At 42.7% G+C, this 21252-nt stretch overlaps 2 protein-coding genes across 6 annotated transcripts in view; one reads left to right on the top strand and one right to left on the bottom strand.

Annotated features, from left to right (window-relative positions):
* The window catches only part of spg21 (SPG21 abhydrolase domain containing, maspardin), a 57509-nt gene that overhangs the window by 20252 nt on the left and 16005 nt on the right, over positions 1-21252 (top strand). Inside the window, exon 9 of one of the 4 annotated variants that reach the window (XM_077594848.1) lies at positions 5568-16911. The exons of the other annotated variants lie outside the window; for them this stretch is intronic. Within the exon in view, the coding sequence (XP_077450974.1) occupies positions 5568-5594 (27 nt within the window). The 3' untranslated portion in view covers positions 5595-16911. Of the gene's footprint in view, positions 1-5567; positions 16912-21252 lie in introns of those variants that run through there. 4 annotated transcript variants of the gene reach the window in all.
* Positions 13798-21252, bottom strand: part of shcbp1 (SHC SH2-domain binding protein 1) — a 42259-nt gene continuing 34804 nt past the window's right edge. Inside the window, exon 13 of one of the 2 annotated variants that reach the window (XM_077594843.1) lies at positions 13798-14571. In XM_077594843.1, the coding sequence (XP_077450969.1) occupies positions 14270-14571 (302 nt within the window). In that variant the 3' untranslated portion in view covers positions 13798-14269. Of the gene's footprint in view, positions 14572-15490; positions 15635-21252 lie in introns of those variants that run through there. The other variant, XM_077594844.1, reaches the window with a different exon arrangement.

Genomic DNA, 21252 nt, shown 5'->3' with positions numbered 1-21252 from the left:
AGACACCGTTTCAATATTTTTCCTTTTCTTTACAAGCAGGACACTTTTCTTTTGTAAAAACACTTTCCCCAAAGAATGGTGATTGAGGGAGATGTTATATCCGATCGCATTTTCCCTCGTCTGGTCGTTTGTTTTAACCCTTTGTAAGAAGGTTTAGTCTCAATTGAAACGTTTGAACCATTGAAACCATATGGAGACAATAAAACCAAAGTTCTTTCCAATTAATATTGGAGTGTTTGCATTTTATTGGGTCAGAAAGTTTATCTTACCCGTCTCCTCAACCGTTTCAACTGAGGGTACCTTTTTACAATGCAAAAGGTGGCTCCACATCCCCTTCTCGGCGTTCTAGTGCTTCTTCTTTATACTGCAGGTTGAGCACCACCATTGGCCCAGTCCGTTTCCTGTTGAGAAGCACAGTCCTTCTGCTAACCCAATTTGAATGCGTTTCCTTAAAGATTTTTCCAGTTCCAATCGTGCAGTGAATAATGGCGATTTGTATGGTCTACTAAATAGGATTTCCCTATGTTGTTGTCCTGTTGAACTCGTTATGTAGGCAGTGATTTCATAATGAGATATGGAACCTTCTGTCCATCCAGCCAACAATTTTGTTAACACAATTTGGGTGCCATTATCACTATAAATCTTTGGAATTTCAAATTGTGCACTGATATGCCGAGTACAGGTTAAGCGTGCTCTGCCACCAACTTAACCTTATAAGTTGTGTAGTGGCACCGCACTGAGGCCACCATCCCCCCTGTCGAGACACAGGACTTCCCATGACTCAAGCTAGCTTTGTTAAAAGCAGCTCACACAAGTAAGTTGAGGTACCAATTTGTTTTTTTGTTTTAGTTTTAGTTTTTACCTCAGTGATCCCAAATCTCACATTTCGCAGAGCAGGTTATTTGTTTCTCCACGTTAAGTTTCAAATGTGGAGTATTGCTGCTGCATTTATGTCAAAAATTTCATTTGGTGATTTTTCTTTTCTTTATTTTTGTTTTTGTACTAACCTGCCGCCGCCATCCTCGGAAGGCTTAGCGATTTCAGAACTCAACGTCAAATTTCCAAATCCTTTTCCACCTTGATATTTGTTAGTAGATTATATCTTGGTGGCTAGCCAATCAAAAACACAAAAAGACAGACCATCATCCACGCTCACACTCATAATCAGTTCAACCAGTCTAGCATCCATAATTTGGGTTTGTTGGAGTAAACTGGAGTACCTGGAGAAAACCCACAAATTCTCGAGGACACCAGGAATACTCCACACTGGAAGGACTGGATCCACCCCGCTTCCATTAGTTGATCCTCGAACCGCAAGGTTGATGCGTTAATTACTAGTCAATCAATTTGGGTAAATTTTCATCACAGGTGTAAACCACCATCCCCACTGGGTTGGTAGTTCACCCATTTTTTTCTGCCCGTCAGCAATAATCATTCCAGAAGTAACTAGGTAATTAATGTACTAGATTTGCGTGTCACACATCTACAAATAGAAATTTGTTTTGGAAGTTCAATCGCCGCCGTTCATCGCCCTAGTCAGCCAGGATGAGCGACTGGAGTGGCTCTGATTAACTCTTTGTTTGCCAATAATGCAATAATGGAAAAGTTGTGACACATTGAAACACACCCACCCAAGTATATTAACCGTTTGTAAAAAAAAAAAAAGGTACCTCCATATTTCGCATTAAGTTATACCCTCTGTCAATGCTATCAGTTTAGCTGTTTGTACGCAGAATTGAGGCGGCAATAGTTTCACCTCTAAAGTTTGTTTTAGTAGCCGTCAATGTATCTCGCATTCCGTTCGAATTTTGCCCATTCCATTTTATTCCTAGACAACCCATCTACTTAAACCATGACACAAAGGTTTATACTTTATACTTTGGAGATGCTATTTTTAAACATAGACATTATTTCATCACTCGTTCCATACCATGAAAGCCTGCACCAGAATTTGGGCATCCAGTGCCAAAATAGAGCCTATTTCTAAATTTCCCCCGAATTTTGTTGTAGATATGGGATTCTCATTCCCCAAATACCCCAGAATTCATGCACCAACACATTGTGTCAAAAACCCAAAGCGACAAACCTAATCTGCTTCTTCAGCCAGATTTTGGAACTTGGAGAATTGTTCCTTTCCCCCTTTAAATTTAGGTGTTTAACCCTTGTAGCGCTTTGATTTTCAACAAACTTCCAATCTTTACACGGCAGACGCTGTTTCGGTTCGTCATCCCTAGCCGCCTTGTTATTCGAGCTGCCCATTTTGAAGGGAGTTCGTGTGCACTCAGTTATCAGTTAGCAAATTTCTTTTCCATTTTTTATTATCGGAACTACACACGTAACACAAATGTATACCCTAGCCTGATATACCGTCGGAGCTATATTTGTACTTTTCCACAGTACAGGACACCCCGAACTGCCCTAATTACACACGTAACACAAATGTATACCCTAGCCTGATATACCGTCGGAGTTATATTTGTACTTTTCTGGACCACAGTTCAGGACACCCCGAACTGCCCTAAATTTTATAGACTCATGCTCTGTCTCTTTACCTGGTAGAGACTAGTATGCCCAGGGTTTTATTGTCTCATTTCACAAAATGCACCTACACATGCAATGCCCCTTTGCGCATTTGGCAACCGTCAACAAATGCAGACATTCATGTGGATTTACCAGAGATGTCCTCAGATATCTCTTTCAGTAGGATTAGTCGTCAACCGTTGAGAATCCTTCGAGTAATCCAGCCCATAAAGGGGATTTAGCTGCCGTGGCCACTTTCTTTCCAGATATCGAACGGAAGCGTCCTGGATTCTGCTTCGGTATCTTGACCACAGGCTCGAAGGACCAAAATGTTGGAATAATCCTTAGGTATTTCCAAATTCACAATAAAAGAGGCATCTGAAGTCAGATCTTCGTTTAATTCTTGCAAGAAGAGAATTCATCCATCCGCGTACCCGGTCAGGATAATTCTAACAACTCGAGGTCTCTCTCGCTAATTTATTCATAAGATTTTAACGCCATGCCCCACAGAAGTCTAAACATATTTAGAGTCTCATAACAATTTATCACAGTTCTCAAAGCAATTGTAGGTCTGTCGAATCTTCCCAAGAGCGCTTGTTGTCGACCCATCCTGCGAAGCCAAAACTGTCCACAGTTCCCAAGGGCGCTTGTTGTGGACTCATCTTCTGAAGCCGAAAACAGTCCACAGTTCCCAAGACCGCTTGTTGTGAACCCATCCTGCCCAAGGCCATTCCCAGTCCTCTTGATGCGAACCACAGTCCTTACTTTTGCAAGAGATGCATTAAAATGCCCTTTGTATTAATTTCAATATCTCTTCGTTGCAAGTACATATAATATATTAATATTGATACACATCTATAATAATGATAAACCTAACATTAATATTTGCCATGAGTCCCAAGCTGAGCCTGAGGAAGATCTGGCGGGTCGTGTAGACGAGATGTGGCCGTCCGTTCAGTGACCTGTCCACCTAGGTATTAATTACTTACTATATCCTTTTATATTATATAAAATTATTAAATATTATATAATGTATCCTATATATATTCTTTTTCCCCTGTCCACTTGTATTTGTTTTTCGTGTTTTACAGCCTTTCTATCTTTTTTGTTACATTTTAATATTTCTTAATACAGTGGTACCTCGTCATACGACCGTTCGTCATACGGAATGCTCGTCTTACGGGGGAAATTTCGATCGAATAATTCGCCCGTGATGCGGTCAAAGTTTCGTGATGCGACCAAGCCAGGTTGCCATGGCATTTTTTTGGGCATATCTTTCGTGTATAACAATATTTACGAGCACCGGATGAGCTATTCAGACCAGGAAACGCACAACGCGCATGCGCGGTGAAAAGAGGGCTTTCTGGGTAATGAAGTATACTCGTGCGCACAACGCCGACAGGCAATGGCACTAGGCGCCGTTCGAGGGGATGCGAACACAGATGCTACAAGCTAAAAGGAGCCGCTAGCCCCGAAGCTCCCATGCGAATCCAACAAAACCACCCAGAGCTGCCACCCAGGAACGTGGCGCCCTACGTTTTTCATCCAGCCGGAGATATTCGCACTGCCCCACACCTCCGGCTACCCCCTGGATGAACTAATCCGCGTTCCAGTGACAGCTCTAGCGCTGCTGAGGGTAATCCTCAAGCGCCTGAGGTGGCCCAACAACAACAACAACATGAGCAGCGGCGCGATCGCTGATAAAAGACTGCTGCTCGTCGTGCGTTATTCGATTGTGAGGACATTTGTGTGCATCATTTTCGGAATATTTTGAAGGGAATAGTACGACAGCAAACAGCCCATCGATAGCGAACGTGAGGGTGGAGTGTTTGTTCCGTTTACGAGTGCGTTTTGTGGAAGAAAAAAAACGAAGCCCCCCGCCCCTTTTGTGCCCCTCTCCCCTCGGCGAAATCTGCCCAATTTTAGTTAGATTAAACACTTTATTTCTATTAAACCACTCGTTATTTATTACTTTGTTAATATATGGCGAATTATAAGAAATAAAACTTTTTTTTCAATCCAATATCCTGTTTCTGGTGTTTTTTTCAGAGAGTTGGAACGAATTAATTTGTTTCCCATTCATTTCAATGGGAAACTTTACCTCGAGTTACGAGTAACTTGTCATACGAGCTCAGTCACGGAACGGATTAAGCTCGTATCTCGAGGTACCACTGTACATTCCTTTTTACTTAACTTTGTACTTTTTACTTTGCTTTTACAACTTTCTTTATTCTGTTAGCCTGGCTTCTTTCTGCTACTTCTTTTTTTGGAACCATTCAGCCATGCCTACGCTGTTATACACACTGAACAATACGCAGAAGAAGGAGCAACACCTCAATGCCGCTGGAACTCCGGAGCTGGACAAAAGTGCCGGGAGAAGAAGCGATGCTGGTGCGGTTGATCGATCCAAGATGGCGGCGCACACGGGTGCAGCGGCTCTTTGCTCTCCAGTTTGGTGTTTTGTTTTCTCAATCTTATCATTATTTACTAACCTGCGAGGCAAACTTTTTCTACAATCGCCAGGATTTAATTACTCTCGGGAGGAGATGCGATATATCCATCACAACAGATTACCAACGAACCTACAATATCCCCGAGGACATCTCGAAACCACCAGGATCTCCGTGGATAGTCAGCCCACTCCGAGTACGACAGAGGCGGCGAAGGGAAAGAAAGCAAAAGCGCGGATGCCGGGAGGGCCTACCTGCTAAGCTAAGGAAACAACCGCACAGAGCACCGCTTCCGAGTATCTTCTTGACCAACGCCAGATCCATCACCCACAAAATGGACAATTTGGAACTTCAGCTTGCTACCAACAGCTTTGTCAGGAACCGCAACATTAATCTCATCACGGAAACGTGGCTTCACCCGCAAATCCCCGATGCCGCGGTATCACTAGTGTTAGACGTAAAGTTTTAGCACCTATCCCTAATTCCTTAACTCAGTCTTATCCCGTCTAACAATTGTGCATGTTCAGTATCGAAGGAAGGAGACTAGGGTTCAGCGAGTTACTCCACATGATTTATTCCTGATATTGATCCTTACAGAGCTCCGGGTCCCCCTCCCATATGTAAACCAGCTGAGCGTCGCCGTGCACAGTGGAGGATAAGAAGACAAAAGTCCAAACCCGAGTTTGCCCAGTTATAGCAATACAAAAATGAATATTCATTTGCTGATTCTAATGAGATGAGGACTGTCCCACAACGGTCTTGAGGGGTCTCCCCCCTGGAATCTGCTGGCCCGGGAATCCACATCTGTCCTCTGTCTCTTTCTCCGCTGGAACCCACATCGTCTCCTTTGAAGTCCACCTAGCACCTTGGCTCTGCTGTCCCTTGGAGCCCACCATCTGTCTTCTTATCAGCGTGCAACCAACCTCAAAGAAGAAACTCAGACAGAGACCTTTTGTTCATTGTAATCGAGTTAAGAACAATAGTTTTAATCCTACAGTGGTAATATATCAAAATGAAACAGCTACAATAAAATGAATGAGTAAAATGCGTCATATTCTTCACTAGCTAGCCGCACGCTACACCGACACGATCGTTCGAAAGAATCAGGGAAAAGCAAGGTGGGTGGGACTTTGCGTGTACATAACAACGACTGGTGCTGCAACAGTAGGATCATTAACACTCACTGCTCCCCTGATTTAGAGCTCTTGGCAGTACGGTCCAGGCCCTTCTATCTCCTAGCCTCCTGCCAGCGACTGTAAACAAACAGCAGCTTGACCACCCCAATGGAGTCTTTATTGTCGCCAGTGACCTCAACAAAGCATGTTCAAAGACTGTTCTGCCTAAGTTTATCCAGTACGTGAAGTGTCACACCAGAGGAGATAAAACTCTAGACCATGTTTATTCTAACATCAAACATGCTTATAGAGCCACACCCCTCCTTCACCTTGCTGGATCCGACCATCTCTGCCTGTCCCTCACCCCCTCATACACCCCACTCCGGAGGCTAACAAGGCCACAAATAAAGAGAACTTTTTGAACACCACAACCTCCAGGACTACACGGACACTACTTTCCTACTGTGTAGACAGGGTCCAGTCCTTTAAATTCCTGGGTCTCCACGTTACGGATAAGCTCTCCTGGTCTACATACACCACGGCCGTGACCGGACGTTTCGTTGAAAGATGTTTGGTCGACCGGACGTTTGGTAGAACGGATGTTTGGTAGAACGGATGTTTGGTAGAACGGATGTTTGGTAGAACGGATGTTTGGTAGAACGGACGTTTTGTAGAACGGGTTCGCATGCAATTGATGGATTTTAACATCGGGTGAATAGGGATTTAATGACTATTATTTAACATTGACTGATTAGGGTTAGGGTTAAACAAATGAAAGTCTCGTGACTCAAACCTCGGGACTCGCGAACCCGGCGACCAAACGTCCGTTCTACCAAACGTCCGGCCGACCAAACGTCCGTTCTACCAAACGTCCGGCCGACCAAACGTCCGGTCGACCAAACGTCCGGGGACCAAACGTCGGGGGACCAAACGTCCGGGGACCAAACGTCCGGGGACCAAACGTCTTTCGACGAAACGTCCGAGTACCCACCACGGCAGTAGTGAAGAAGGCCCAGAAACGACTCCATTTCCTCAGGGTGCTCAGGAGGAACAACTTGGACACTAAGCTTCTGGTGACCTTCTATAGAGCCACTGTGGAGAGCATCCTGGCATACTGCATTACAGTGTGGTACGCTGGAAGCACGGCAGCAGACAAAAAGGCCACGCAGAGAGTGATTGACAATGCCCAGAGGATCGTCGGCTGCTCTCTGCCCTCACTGGAAGACATTGCCAGTCCTCGTTACCTCAGCAGAGCCGGGAACATTGTCGGGGACCCATACCACCCTGGTCATAACATGTTCCAGCTACTGCCCTCTGGCAGACGCTACAGGTCTCACAAAGTACGGACAAATAGGCTTAAGGACAGTTTTTTCCAACTCTGAACTTGCGGTAGCACGACACACAATCCCTTCTGTGTAATAACTTTGGGGTGAGGTAACATGAAGGATGTTGGGCGGTGATCTGCCTCCTACTGGCTGACTGAAGGTAAGTGAGGAGACAGTGGGAGGTAAGGGATCCATTTTTTTTCTTTCTTTGCATCTGCGAGGCAAACTTTTTCTGCAGTCGCCGTGATTTGATTGCGCTCGAGAGGTAATGCGATGTATCCATCACGGCGGAATGCCAACGAGTCTGAAATTATCACTTATTTGGGCCTTATGCTAGGAAAGCGCACCTTGTGGAGAAGCACTACCAATTTCGTCATGCGCAGCTGGGTATGATTAAAATTAGGCTTTTGTCGAGTCAATGATGATGACAAAGCCTATGTCCGATTATTATTATGTAGAGGTACCACTGTATAAAAAAGTGTAGAAGTAATTTGCCTTGTTAGATTTATTTGGAGTTGGGGAGAAAGCACATTTAACTGAACAAATATTTCTTGTGAAATACGATGCTGTGAGATTTTTCATATTTCATCTAATGGGGAAAAAACAAAAATAGCAGTACCTTGAGATACGAGCTTAATGCGCTCTGGGACCGAGCTCGTATGTCAATTTACTCGTATCTCAAATCAAAATTTCTCACATAGAATAACTAAAAACTACTTCATCTGTCCCACCCTCTGGAAAAAACACCTAAAAATAGGATATTACAATAAAAAATGCTTTTAATTATTCTAATTCACCACCTACGCTCACAAAGTAACAAATACCTATTTTGTGGTTATGATCTGCAATAAAATGTGACAGTGTACAGTTCTGTACGGAGTTCTTACCTTCGAGACAGACGGTAGCAGCTAATGGCGGAGGACAGTCTTCACACGTTCGGTTCACTACACTTTTGTGACACTACGTAACATAACGAAAACTTTAAATTTGACTTAAATGAACTTCACTTACTACATAGACACTTAAAAATGGATGTAACCTTGTGCTATAACCGTGGCAAAGGTGTTAATGTATTCCGCTACGGGTTTCAAGTCGAAAATAGCGGCTTCCCCAAACCGCACAACTAAGTGTATCATCAGTTTTTTTTTAAGTTATCGAACCAGCCATGACTCACTTTGAAGGTTTCGGCTGGTGTCGAATTACAGTGGTACCTCGACCTACGATCAGCTCGTGGTACGACGAAAATTTCGATTAAATAATTCGTCCGAGATACGATCAAAATTTCGAGATGCGTCTTTTTTGCATATCTTTCGTGTATAAAATATATCTACGAGCATTGGGCGGACTTTGCATTTCCCCACCTGTTTTTTCCCCACGTTGGTCTACATTTACATACAAGGTAAACAACAATGGATCGGCAGAGTTTTGCAAAGAAAAGGCGACCGTTGACAATCGACATGAAGCGCGAAATAATTGAAAAATATGAGTGGGGTACGTGTTACCGAGCTTGCTCGGCAATACGAGAGGCATCCGTCAACCGTATCCACCATCCTTAAGCAGAAGGATGCAATTAAGGAGAAGAGGCCTTCCAAAGGACAAACTATAATTTCCCACCGGCGCAGTGACATTCACAACGAGATGGAGAACCTTCTTTTATTGTGGATAAAAGAAAAACAGTTAGCAGGAGATAGCGTGACTGAGTCAACCATATGTGAAAAAGCCAGCGGAATTTACATGGATTTGATAACAACGAAAGGAGAGCCTTCAACACCTTCAGAACCCTTTAAAGCGAGTCATGGCTGGTTCGAAAAATTTAAAAAAAAGATCTGGGATACAATCGGTAATCAGACACGGGGAAGCGGCAAGTTCCAAACAACTTGATGCGTTCGTTTTGAAGACTCCGGCTGAACTCGTAGAACTAAGGTAAAAAAGATTAAAACAAAATTAGAATTCAGTTTCGTGTGAAGTTACATTAAACGTTGAGTGTCTGTATATATTTATCCAAGTTAATTTAAATTTGTTTGTTTGTTTACGAGTGCGTTGTTGCCGTGGATAAAGTCCCCGCCAAACACCCCCCCCCCGCCTCCGTGTATGTCGCTGTCTATTTCCCCGGCGAAATGAGTCTAATTTTACTTCTATTAAACACATTTTATTACTATTAAATCACTTGTTATTTATTACTTTGTCAATATATGGCGAATTAGAAGAAAGAAAACATTTTTTCCAATCCAATATGCTGTTTTTGGAGTTTTTTCAGAGGGTTGGACCAAATTAATTTGTTTTCAGTTCGTTTCAATTGGAAACGTTCGCTTGAGTTACGAAAAGCTCGACATACGATCTCAGTCTCGGAACGCATTACGATCATATGTCGAGGTACCACCTTATCCCCTTTCTCAGCTGCTTGCTTTACTTTCAAGTCCTGGCAAATTCCGCTAACTGTTTCTCCTTTATCCATATTAAAAGAAGCCCCTCCCTCTCATCATGAATATCACTGCACAGCTTGAAAATGCACCGGCCCGGCGAATGAGTGGTTAGCACGTCGGGCTCACAGTGGGGGACCTGGGTTCAAATCCAGGTCGGTCCACCTGTGTGGAATTTGCATGATCTGCGTAGATTTTCTCCGGGTACTCCGGTTTCCTCCCACATTCCAAAGACATGCATGGTAGACTGATTGGACACTCTAAATTGCCCCTAGGTATGAGTGTGAGCGTGAATGGTTGTTTGTCTCCTTGTGCCCTGCGATTGGCTGGTCATCAATTCAGGGTGTCCCCCGCCTCTGGCCCGAAGTCAGCTGGGATAGGCTACAGCACCCCCCGTGACCCCAGTGAAGATAAAACGGTTCAGAAAATGAGATGAGCTTGAAAAGGATCACCTAGCGGCCGCGTCGTATGCATGTCAAATTTGTCTCGTTTTTCAGGGCAAAATTTTGCTCTGGATTTCCTTGGAATCTCTAATTTCTCGTATGTTGGGACACTCGTGTGTCAAGGTATTATTGTATTATGTATTATCTATATTTTACAAAAAAATAGCATCGCCACCTGGTAGGTCAGTGGTTCTTCTGCCTGAATTTGGAGCGGGCAGTCTGGGTTCGATCCCCACTCGGTGGCGGTATGATAGCGAGCAATTGTCTGTGTCATTGTGGCTTGCGATTGACTGCTGCGCATGCTTGGCTGGGATAGGCTCCAGCAACCCTGCGACCCTTATAAGGATAAGAGATATTAAAGCTGAATGAATGATAAATAGCATCAATATTGCAAAACCAATTATTGATTTAAATAGAAGTTATTTGCGCATAATAGCACAAACTGCTGATATTTTTTAATTTTTTTATAAATTTAACAATTTGCTTCCAAGTCCGCCTGGTAGTGTAGAGGCTCATTTCCCTGACTTAGGTGCGGCTCAATTCCCGCTGGTGGCGGTACGTGTGAATGCAGATGGTTTTCTGTCTCCCCTACGGCTGACTGGCGACAAGTCAAGGGTGTAGTCTCCCTTTCGACCGAAGTCGCTGCATACTCTATGACAGGGGTCCCCAAACTTTTTCCTGTGAGGGACACATAACTTTTCCCTTCTCAGTTTGTAACAGAAAAAGTGTGACGATCGTAGGGGAGCTTAATTTTTTTTAATTGTTTTCCAGAAAGCCACACAACCAAATAACCCTTTTCAGGTTTTTTACAGAAAAAAAGTCAGGAAACAAATAATAACACTATTAATGAAATAAATAATAACTAAATAACCCTCTCGGAGTTCTTCACAGAAAAAACAGGAAATAAACAACACTATTTATGAAATAAATAATAACTAAATAACTCTGGGTTCTTCATAGAAAAAAAAGCCATGGAACATTAACTTTCTGTTGTGCCATGCACAATCTTCTCCCTTTGCTCTGAAGTTTATGCACGACACCACAACCTTCATTACAGAATCCCACGTCAACACTTTTCAGCAGTGCTTGCTGGTGAATTAGGCAGTGGACTCGTAGCGGGGTGGTGAGACCCCTTTTTTCCAACTCCCGGTTCATGCGTCCTATTAGACCGCGAGTTTCGCCCACCATGCTAGGAGACCCGTCAGTCGTGATGCTAGCTAGCTTTGACCAGTCCAGGTCCAACTTCTCCATGGTTTGGCACACTTTGTCAAAAATATCCTCTCCCGTTGTAGTCCCTTTGAGACTTTGGAGGGCTGCCAGCTCCTCGAATATCTCAAAGTTTGTGCTAACTCAACGAATAATAATGAGCAGTTGCACTGTGTCTTGCACGTCCGTGCTTTCATCCAGTGCTAATGAAAAAAAGTAAAATTCTTTCGTCTTCTGCTGCAGCTGGGCATATACATTACTCCTGATTTCTTCAACGCGTCTGGTCATTGTACTCACCGACAGACTTACGGCATTAAATGCATCTTTCTTCTCGGGACACACCTCCTCCGCGACAGCATCCATACATTTCTTAACAAACTCTCCGTCAGTGAAAGGCTTACCGCTGCTTGCTATCAGTTTAGAAACCCGAAAGCTGGCCCGAACGGATGCCTGGTTCAGCTGAGCTTGGCGTACAAATGTATTCTGCTGATAGTAGTCCACTTTTTAGCTTTGAGAGTTTGTCTGCTCGTATTTGGCCTTGCAAGCTATCGTACTTGTCTTTGTGACGGGATTCATAGTGTCGGCGAAGATTTAATTCTTTGAATACCGCCACCGTCTCTTGACAGATGACACAAACAGCCTTTTCTTTGTTTTGAACATAAAAATAATCGTTTGTCCACTCCAGGTTAAATACCCTGCATTCTGAATAAATTTTTCTCTTACCTAACTTTTTCGCCATTATTCCGTTCTCTCTTTGACAGGGCGGGGCCTAGGATTTTTTTTCTGGAGGCTAAATAGGAAAAAAATCCGATAGCATCTCTGGTATTGTTCAGAGGGCCGGGCCAAATGTGCTGACGGGTCGTATCCGGCCCGCGGGCCGTAGTTTGGTGACCCCTGCTCTATGAACTCAAGATGTCATGTGATTACATCTACAGAACAGTTTAACAAGCTAAGCGACACTTGGCGACAAAGGCAAATGCGAAAACAAACAAGCCGCCAGAGGACTAAAGAGGGTGTTAAAATAGTCAAACAAAAACTCAGTCATCACCAGTTAAACAAGTTTAATCTTTAAAAAGAAATGAAAAATGTGTATATTTATGACTACCCGCAACCCTTGAGGATAAGCGATACGGAAAATGAATGAATGTTGAACTACATTATATATACAAGTTTGGGGCCTCACTGGTTCATGGGATGATTTTTTTTTGTGTTGCGACTTCAAATTTAACGTGTCCCTAAATGTGATATGCACATATGCGATAGTTAGCGGCGAGCTGAGTGGGCTAGCAACAGCAGGGCTGCCAACCACTCCGAAATTTCAGGAGTTTCTGCGGAAATGCAACACAAACTCCGGGACTACGCACAACCTCCCTAAACGCCGGGGAATCCCAAAAATTTCCACTGGATTTTTTTCTTTTTTGAAACAACCATTTCGGAAAAGTACCAAAATTCCAATTTAAATGCCTCGAAATCCACACCATCACTACGACTTTTCAAGATGGCACCGTCAGGCGGCAGCCGGTTGCAGTAGCTCTGTCCTCTCTTATTTGTTTTTTTGTGTTTTACAGCCTTTCTTTTTTTTATTACATTTTAATATTTCTTAATACATTCCTTTTTACTTTAATGTTTTTACAACTTTTGTTGTTCTATTAGCTTGGTTTTTTTCTGCTAGTTCTTTTTTGGAACCATTCAGCCATGCCTCTGCTGTCATATACATATGGGATCAGCTGTGAACAATACACAGCAGAAAGAGCAACACCTTGATGCCGCTGGAAATCCAGAGCTGGACAAAAGCAACGCTTCAGATCAATCATTCCATCTACTATTATGGGGAAAGTGAGATCCCTCCCAGACAAGATGGAAGAGCTGTCAGCACTTACCAGGCCGGAAACGGAGTATCTGAAGTGTTGTACTCTGTTGCTGTTGATTCTTCAGCTCCAGACTACTGAGGGACTGTGCGGATAAGCTTGGAAGACTGATTCTGCATATTTTCAACCTCAGTTTCAGTCTGCAGAAGTTCCCCACCTTGTGGAAGACCTCTTGTGTGTGGTTTTATCTAGCTCTACAATGTCCTTTTCTTGTGTCTGTATCCATTCTTGCTACTGCAATCAAGATGGCATCGCTCAAGTCGCAGCCGGTAGCGGTAGCTCCGTCCGTTCTTGCTCGTTTTGCGTTTTTGCTTATTTTCTGTCTTAATGATTTGATTTGGTGATTCTTAATGATCCCAATTACGACGGAGGTAGGCAGCTCTGCAACAGAAGCACCAGTGCATTTCGTTGTTGTTGCGGCACAAACTTCTCTATTTTTAAAGAGGAAGGTGATATTTTATCAGAAGGGCTTTATTGGTTTTGGTGAGAACTTAATGTTGTTCCTGAACTACATTCCCACTTAAGAGTGCTTAGACACATTTAGGCTTGGCAGGAAGAGCTCTAAAAGGCGCATTTTGGGTGTCCCAGAAACTTGAAGAGTTATAATACAATACTTAAGGCTCCTTCAGCTGGGACTTTTCAGTAAACATTTGCCCAAATAATTGGATCACTCTGACAGAAAAACAGAGCTGGCACAGGAAATGCCCCCTTCTCACATAAACATAAAAGGGATGAAAAGACACGATTGCAACTTATTTTACCCATTACATTGATAAAAGGCCCAAAGAAAACAGATATATCTTTTTGATGAAGTGTAACATGGGCCATAAATGCAAATCAGTTTACCAGATATAAAGATTAAAAGTGAATTCAAGTGTATATGTAGATCATTGTGTTACATTTAATAATCGTGTATCTGAATTTAGTAAAAAAAAGTGCCAAAGTCACCAATACCATTACGTCTGAACTGATTTCCCTCAATAGAGATAAATATTGTGTGGGCAGTCATATCTTGCAAAGCCAGTCTACAAGATGTATGCTGTTTAATGCTAGGTGGATTAAAAAACAGCCAATTCCTTGCCGAGGTCAGATTGTCTTGATTCGTAGTCTCAGTCAATTTAGATTGAGTGTATTCTAAATCGCTAGTACTCTTGCTTGGTGAGGAGATTGGTTGTCGGGTCACATTTTCCGGCAATCCATCTTCAACAGAGTTTAGAACATCATCTAGAAGAAAAATAGTGGTATTTAAAAATGGAACACAAGTTTAATAGTAGACATACATAATGACAAAAACAATTGTATACAGCTAAAAACTGTGTAAATTGTGATATGCCCAATTTAAAAGGATGTGGTAGGTAAATTTCATTTTATTCATACAATGTGAAAAAAAAATCCAAGATACTTGATTTAAAGATAAGGTAAAGTCATTTTGATGATTTTCTTCTGAATACAGTGGTACCTCTACTTAAATTTTTTTCTACATTTGTATCCAGGTTACGAAAATCTTTCATGGGAAAACTTTTGTTCCAGGATACGAAAAAAGGCCCGAAAAGTAAAACGAAATTATATATCCGCCAATATGTAAATACCCTTCCAGTAGACCGTAATTGTTTTTCTTTTTTTGCCAGTAATGATGAAGCGCCATGAAGGAACCTCACTTGATGTGACAAAGGATTTTCCCAGAAGGATTAACTTAATGTGTTTAACACTACGTACTTACTGGGTTTACACATTTTTATCTAACCTCTGGCACTTTTATTGTTTGTCATTTGTCCACGATGTCAGTGTGACATAACAAATGCCCTGTGCCTCAAACTCAAAACAAAATATTTACTCAAAATTGTTTTCTTTTGTGGTTTGCTTGGACTAACGTGCTATTTGAGTGACTCTCCTTTAAGAAATAGCACAATAAATCGCAGAGACTGTTGGAGGAACTTATTTGCTTTTAGAAGCAACTATGTTGTTGTTGTTTTGCTTGAACTTTGTCCCAACACCTCACTGGCTTCCCATTTGCTAGAATGAAGCTCCATCTTTATGATGCCAGAATCAAGGTAGGGCCCATCAGGCCTGATGGGGCGGACGGCATCAGGACTCGAAAACGGCATGCTCCAGAGCTGGCCCGAAATAGGGTAGTTGTATGAGCATGACAGTATGACCAAAAGCCCCCTTTGAGGGTAGTTTTTCGATCTTTACCCGGGACCATAGCTGATCAGCTCCAGATGGCGGTGAATTCCAGTTTCATGTGCCATTGCCCCTGGTTCGTCACAAGAGTTGTTTATTGTGTTTTCTGAAAGTGGGTAACATAATTTTAAGTGTTGTGTTTACGTGCGTGTGTACATTTGTTTTAGCTGCCACTCGCAATTCCACCCCGTTGGAAAATGTCTTTGCATTTCTTATTCATTTTAATGGCTTAATAAATAACTTTCTCTTTTTTTGCTCACATACATCCATTTGCATACATATTTCATACAAAATTGGTATATACTTTTATAAAATTTGAAGGGTTCAGGGGTAGTATTAAAGCCCATGGAACGAATTATGCTAATTCAATGTAAAAAAAAAAAGTATTTTACTCAAGATCCAAGTTGCAAAAGCACTTCGAGAACCAATTAATTTTTTACCACTGTACATGAAATTTCTTTTAAAATGAGTGCTGAAAACATGGTTTCTAGCTGAGAACAAGGGAGTTCTGATTCTCTGAATAACAACCAGAAGCTCTTTTGGTCTTATTTTTTTTATTTTAGTTTTAGACAGGTTTAAAACGCCACTTGATGTTGTCACGACCTAAAGCCCAGAGTTGTCACTGCCTTTGGACCTTCCCTTACCACTATACACGTCAGTCATTTTTATATTTTAGCAAGGACCAATACCATAATGTCTCTTTATTCAGTGCATTTACTGGATCCCATGATGCACTAAACCACACCGTGGCCTTTATTTAAACTGAAAAAATGAGGAGATAAGTTTTCATGAAGAGCCACACAAATACTGAAACAAAAGGTATGCTCTGTTTCCGAAAGTGATGTGCTGCCTTAATCCTCTACCACCCACTGATAAAAAAAAACAGAAAAGAAAAAACAACTAAAAAAGTGAGATAAAGACATGTTCGTAACTTCAAAAAATAAGAGGTTTTAATTTCTCCCCTTTTCAAAACTTGGCGACACTGTGGTAAAATACCAGTGCATATCAACCGTTCTCATAACAAAGGGGTTTACGAATCCTGAACTCTTGCAGTGAGTGAGCATTTTACAAATGATAGTTTTGTTAAGTTCAAGCAAAAACAACAAGGCTTCGCAAGTTATTTTGGCTGTTTAATGCACCTCTTCAGCTCACTGGTCAGCCATGGCAGCGCCAACACAATGGGTTTGACGTGTTCTTTTATAAAAAAAATATTTAGGCATTGATTCATTTTTATGTGTTGATTTCATACACCGTTTTATATAAGATGAAAATTCAGTTTAAAACAGGTGACGCGAATCTGCAAACAACAAAGCGTATTCATAATTTTAAAAGAGTAAAATAATGTATCATTCTGCTGCAGAATTAAAGCACTCAGAAAACTGCTGTCTTCTTCAGAATTGTGTTCTGTCTTGAATGGTTAAAATATGCATGATTGTGTTGACGGAGCAAACATGGTAAATGCATTACCATCAGCACTGTGCCGGCCGGCTGTGTGATTAACTGACGGCAGGGACACACCTACATAATTCTTGTCCTGACAGGAAAAGCCGTGCTTAAAGCCTCTTTTCATGTACTTATTTTTGTTATTCATTCCAAAATACATGTAAATAATTGGTTCCAGAACATGTTTTGTCATTTTGCATTAAATTATCATAATTCGTTCTACAATCTTTAATACTTAAAAATGGTATACCAATTTTGTATGAAATATACCGTATTTATTAGAGTATAACACGCAAAATTTTGTAACAAAATAACTGAAGGAAAGTTCAGTTGCGCGTTATACAAGAATCCCGGTGAAACTCTGCCCTCTTCCGGTGAAAATCAATCGATCGATCAATCAATCAAAAGCCTTTATTGTCATTATACAACAGCTGCGTATAACGAAATTAGTGGTGCTACTCCACAAAGTGCGTGTTTCCCAATAAAAACAAGTAATTTCTAAAGTCACGTCCAGGCAAGCTAATTCTAAAATATTGCACAATCGAAGATATTGCACACTGTTATTGCACACCCCAAAATTATTGCACAGAAGAGATTGTGTCATGCTAATGCAAGTTCAGAGCCCAGATGGCTCTGGGAAAAAAACTGTGCCTAAGTCTATTTGTCCGTGTTTTGTGAGACCTGTAGCGTCTGCCAAAGGCAGCAGCTGGAACAGGTTGTGACCAGGGTGGTAAGGGTCCCTAACAATGTTCCAGGCTCTGCTGCGGTAGCGAGGGCTGGCAATGTCATCCAGTGAGGGCAGAGAGCAGCCGATGATCTTATGGGCGGTGTTGATCACATTGCATGGATTTTCTATCTGCTGCCGTGCTTCCAGGATGCTCTCCACAGTGGCTCTATAGAAGGTTACCAGAAGCTTAGTGTCCAAGTATTCCTCTTGAGTACACTCGGGAAATGGAGTCGCTTCTGGGCCTTTTTCACCACTGCCATGGTGTTGGTAGACCAGGAGAGCTTGTCTGTGACGTGGACCTTCAGGAATTTGAAGGACTGGACCCTGTCTACGCATACTCCATCCCCCCGAGATGAGTCCGACCACAGTGGTGTCATCGGCAAATTTGATGATGGAGTTAGAGTGGTGGGTTAGGGTTACTTTGATGATGGAGTTAGACTGGTGGGTTGGTGTACAGTCGTATATGTACAGGGAGTATAGAAGAGGACTAAGTACACAACCTTGAGGGGAACCAGTGCTCAGTCTAATGGAGGAAGAGAGGTGGGGACCAAGTCTAACAGTTTGTGGACGGTTGATTAAGAAATTCTTAATCCAGCAGCAGATGGAAGTCCAAGGTGGGAGAGTTTGTCAGCCAGAATGTCCAGTATTATAGTGTTGAAGGCTGAGCTATAGTCAATGAAAAGCATCCTCACGTTGTTCCCCTGGTGCTCCAGGGGGCTCAGTGCTGTGTGTAGAGCTACGGTGATAGCGTCCTCAGTGGACCTGTTTGCTCTATAAGCAAACTAGTGAGGATCAACTGAGGGAGGGACTGTGTCCCTGATGTGGCAGGCGACCAACTTTTCAAAGCACTTCATGATCACAGGCGTAAGTGCAACAGGCCTGTAATCATTCAGGCTGTCAATGGATGGTTTTTTTAGGGACAGGGATAATGGTGGCAGATTTCAGGCAGGAGGGGATGATGGATTGTTGCAGGGAACAATTGAAAATATTTGCGAAAACCCCAGTCAGCTGGTCAGCACAGGCTTTGAGCACCTTCCCAGGTATTCTGTCAGGGCCAGCAGCCTTCCTGGTTTTCACAGTCCACAGTACCTGTCTCACTTCATGTTCCTGAAGCTTCAGTGTACTGCTGCAAAGTGTTGGATGTGTTGAGAGTGAATCTGATTTGTCAGTCTCAAAGTGAGCAAAGAAACAGTTCAGTTCCTCTGCTAGTAAGGCATCTGTGTTAACGGACACTTTATTATTGTCATTGTAATTGGAAATGTGTTGTATTTACCTGCCACATCTTCTTTGGGTTATTTTCTGTGAAATGCTCCTCAATTTTCCTTGTATATGCTGCCTTGGCCTTTTTAATGCCTCTCTTCAGGTCTGCTCTGGCAGCGCTGTATTGTAACATGTTTATTAACAGTGACAGTGTCCATACAGTTTTTGATATAGGAAAGTACAGTGTCTGTGTAGTCCTAGAGGTTGTGGTGTTCAAAAAGTTCCCAAATGGAGCAGGAAAAACAGTCCTGCAGCTGAGAAAGGGTGTCCTCAGGCCATGTTTTTATTCTCTTTATTTCTGGCCTTGTTAGCCTCCGGAGTGGGGTGTATGAGGGGGTGAAGGACAGGCAGAGATGGTCGGATCCAGCCAGGTGAGGGAGGGATGTGGCTCTATAAGCATGTTTAATGTTAGAATAAACATGGTATAGTTCTATCTCCTCTGGTGTGACACTTCACGTACTGGATAAACTTAGGCAGAACAGTCTTTAAACATGCTTTGTTGAAGTCACCGGCGACAATAAGAACTCCATCGGGGTGGCAGCTGCTGTTTGTTTACAGTAGCTAGCAGGAGGTTAAGTGCCGTGCTAACGTTAGCATCCGGTGGGATGTAAACAGCCATTACAATGACTACCGTTAGCTCCCTTGGTAGATAGAAATGCCCACAGAACTACCAAGAGCTCTAAATCAGGAGAACAGTGAGTGTTAATGATCCTACTGTTGCAGCACCAGTCGCTGTGTATGTACACACAAGTCCCTCTCCAAAATAGCCTTCGGAAACTTTATAAGGGAGGGTAAAATAAAAAAAAGTTGCTCCAGAGAAACGTGAGCAGGGCAGCCATTCACTCGATTCCGCCCAGGGAGTGCTATCCTTGCTCAAGAAGAATGGAATCAATTGTTTGGTAAATCTGATGATGAATCAATTAAATTCCATTTGAGAATTGTGTTCATATACAGGTAGTTTGTTTTACCAGCGTTCCATAATATATGTTGTGAATAAATGTTTTGTCATTGTGCCATGTGTTGAGCATTTGCCGGGGAGCAGTACCGGTGCAATACTTGGTGTGAGCTGAAAAAAAAACAGTTTTTAGTCAAAAATTATGGGTGCGCATTATACTCTAATAAATACGGTAAATGCAAATGTGTGTATGCAAAACCAGAGCAAAAATATAAGTAAACTATTTATTATGCCATTAAATGACGCCACAAGACCGAACCATGCAATAACAGAATCAGCTGCTCAGTTCAAACATACCATCGCAGACGGGGTTGGTCTAGCACTGGGGTGGCTAACTCCGGTCCTTGAGAGCCGCTATCCGGCTTGTTTTCCATATCTCCCTCCATCAACACACCTGAATCAAATAATCGGTATCAGGCTTATGGACAGCTTGCTGATGAGTTGATCATTTGATTCAGGTGTGGTAGAGGAGGGGGGTATAGCGGCTCTCGAGGACCGGAGCCAAATATTTGTGCTAGATTCTAGCACAAATATTTGGCTCGCTCACTCATTACTCACGTTGGTGCGATGTGGTTTGATACTCCTTGTGGTGCATTCGCTGGCAGAAGGGCTGATGGGTTTGAACTGCACAGTGAGTGTAAACTGTTGTGAAGTCGGTATATGGGTCTTGCTGGAATGAGTGTAGCTATTGAGATGGTTTGAATGATGGCTGCAGTCAGAGCTGCCAACCTCCGTCGACCCCATTTCAGGAGTATCCTTGTCCCATTTCAGGAGTTTTGTTTTCATCAGGAATGAATGGTATTCGCGTAAATTCGATATAAAATGTAAAAAAAACACACAATTTAAATCAAACTGTTGATTCACAATGCACGTGTTACCGAATTCTCATCTCATTTCCTGAACCGCTTTATCCTCATTAACTAACTACTCACTCTCTCAACCACTCCCTCACTGACTCACCCACCCAACCTCTCACTCAACCACTCACTCACTCCCTTATTCAACCATTCACTCACTCACTCAACCCCTCACTCACACACTCAACCACACTCACTCACTCAACCACTCACTCACTCACTCAACCACTCATTCACTCACTCACTCTACCACACACTCACTCACTCAACCACTCACTCACTCACTCAACCACTCACTCACTCACTCAACCACTCACTCACTCACTCACTCAAGCACTCAACCACTCACTCAACCACTCACTCACTCACCAACCACACACTCATTCACCAACCACCCACTCACTCAACCACTGAACCACACTCTCAACCACTCACTCTCTCAACCACTCAATCTCTCAACCACTCACTCACCCAACAGCTCA

Source organism: Stigmatopora argus, chromosome 2 (assembly GCF_051989625.1).
Source record: "Stigmatopora argus isolate UIUO_Sarg chromosome 2, RoL_Sarg_1.0, whole genome shotgun sequence".
NCBI lineage: Eukaryota > Metazoa > Chordata > Actinopteri > Syngnathiformes > Syngnathidae > Stigmatopora > Stigmatopora argus.
Note: the sequence above shows the minus strand (reverse complement) of the source record. Positions and strands in the feature narration are given on the sequence as shown.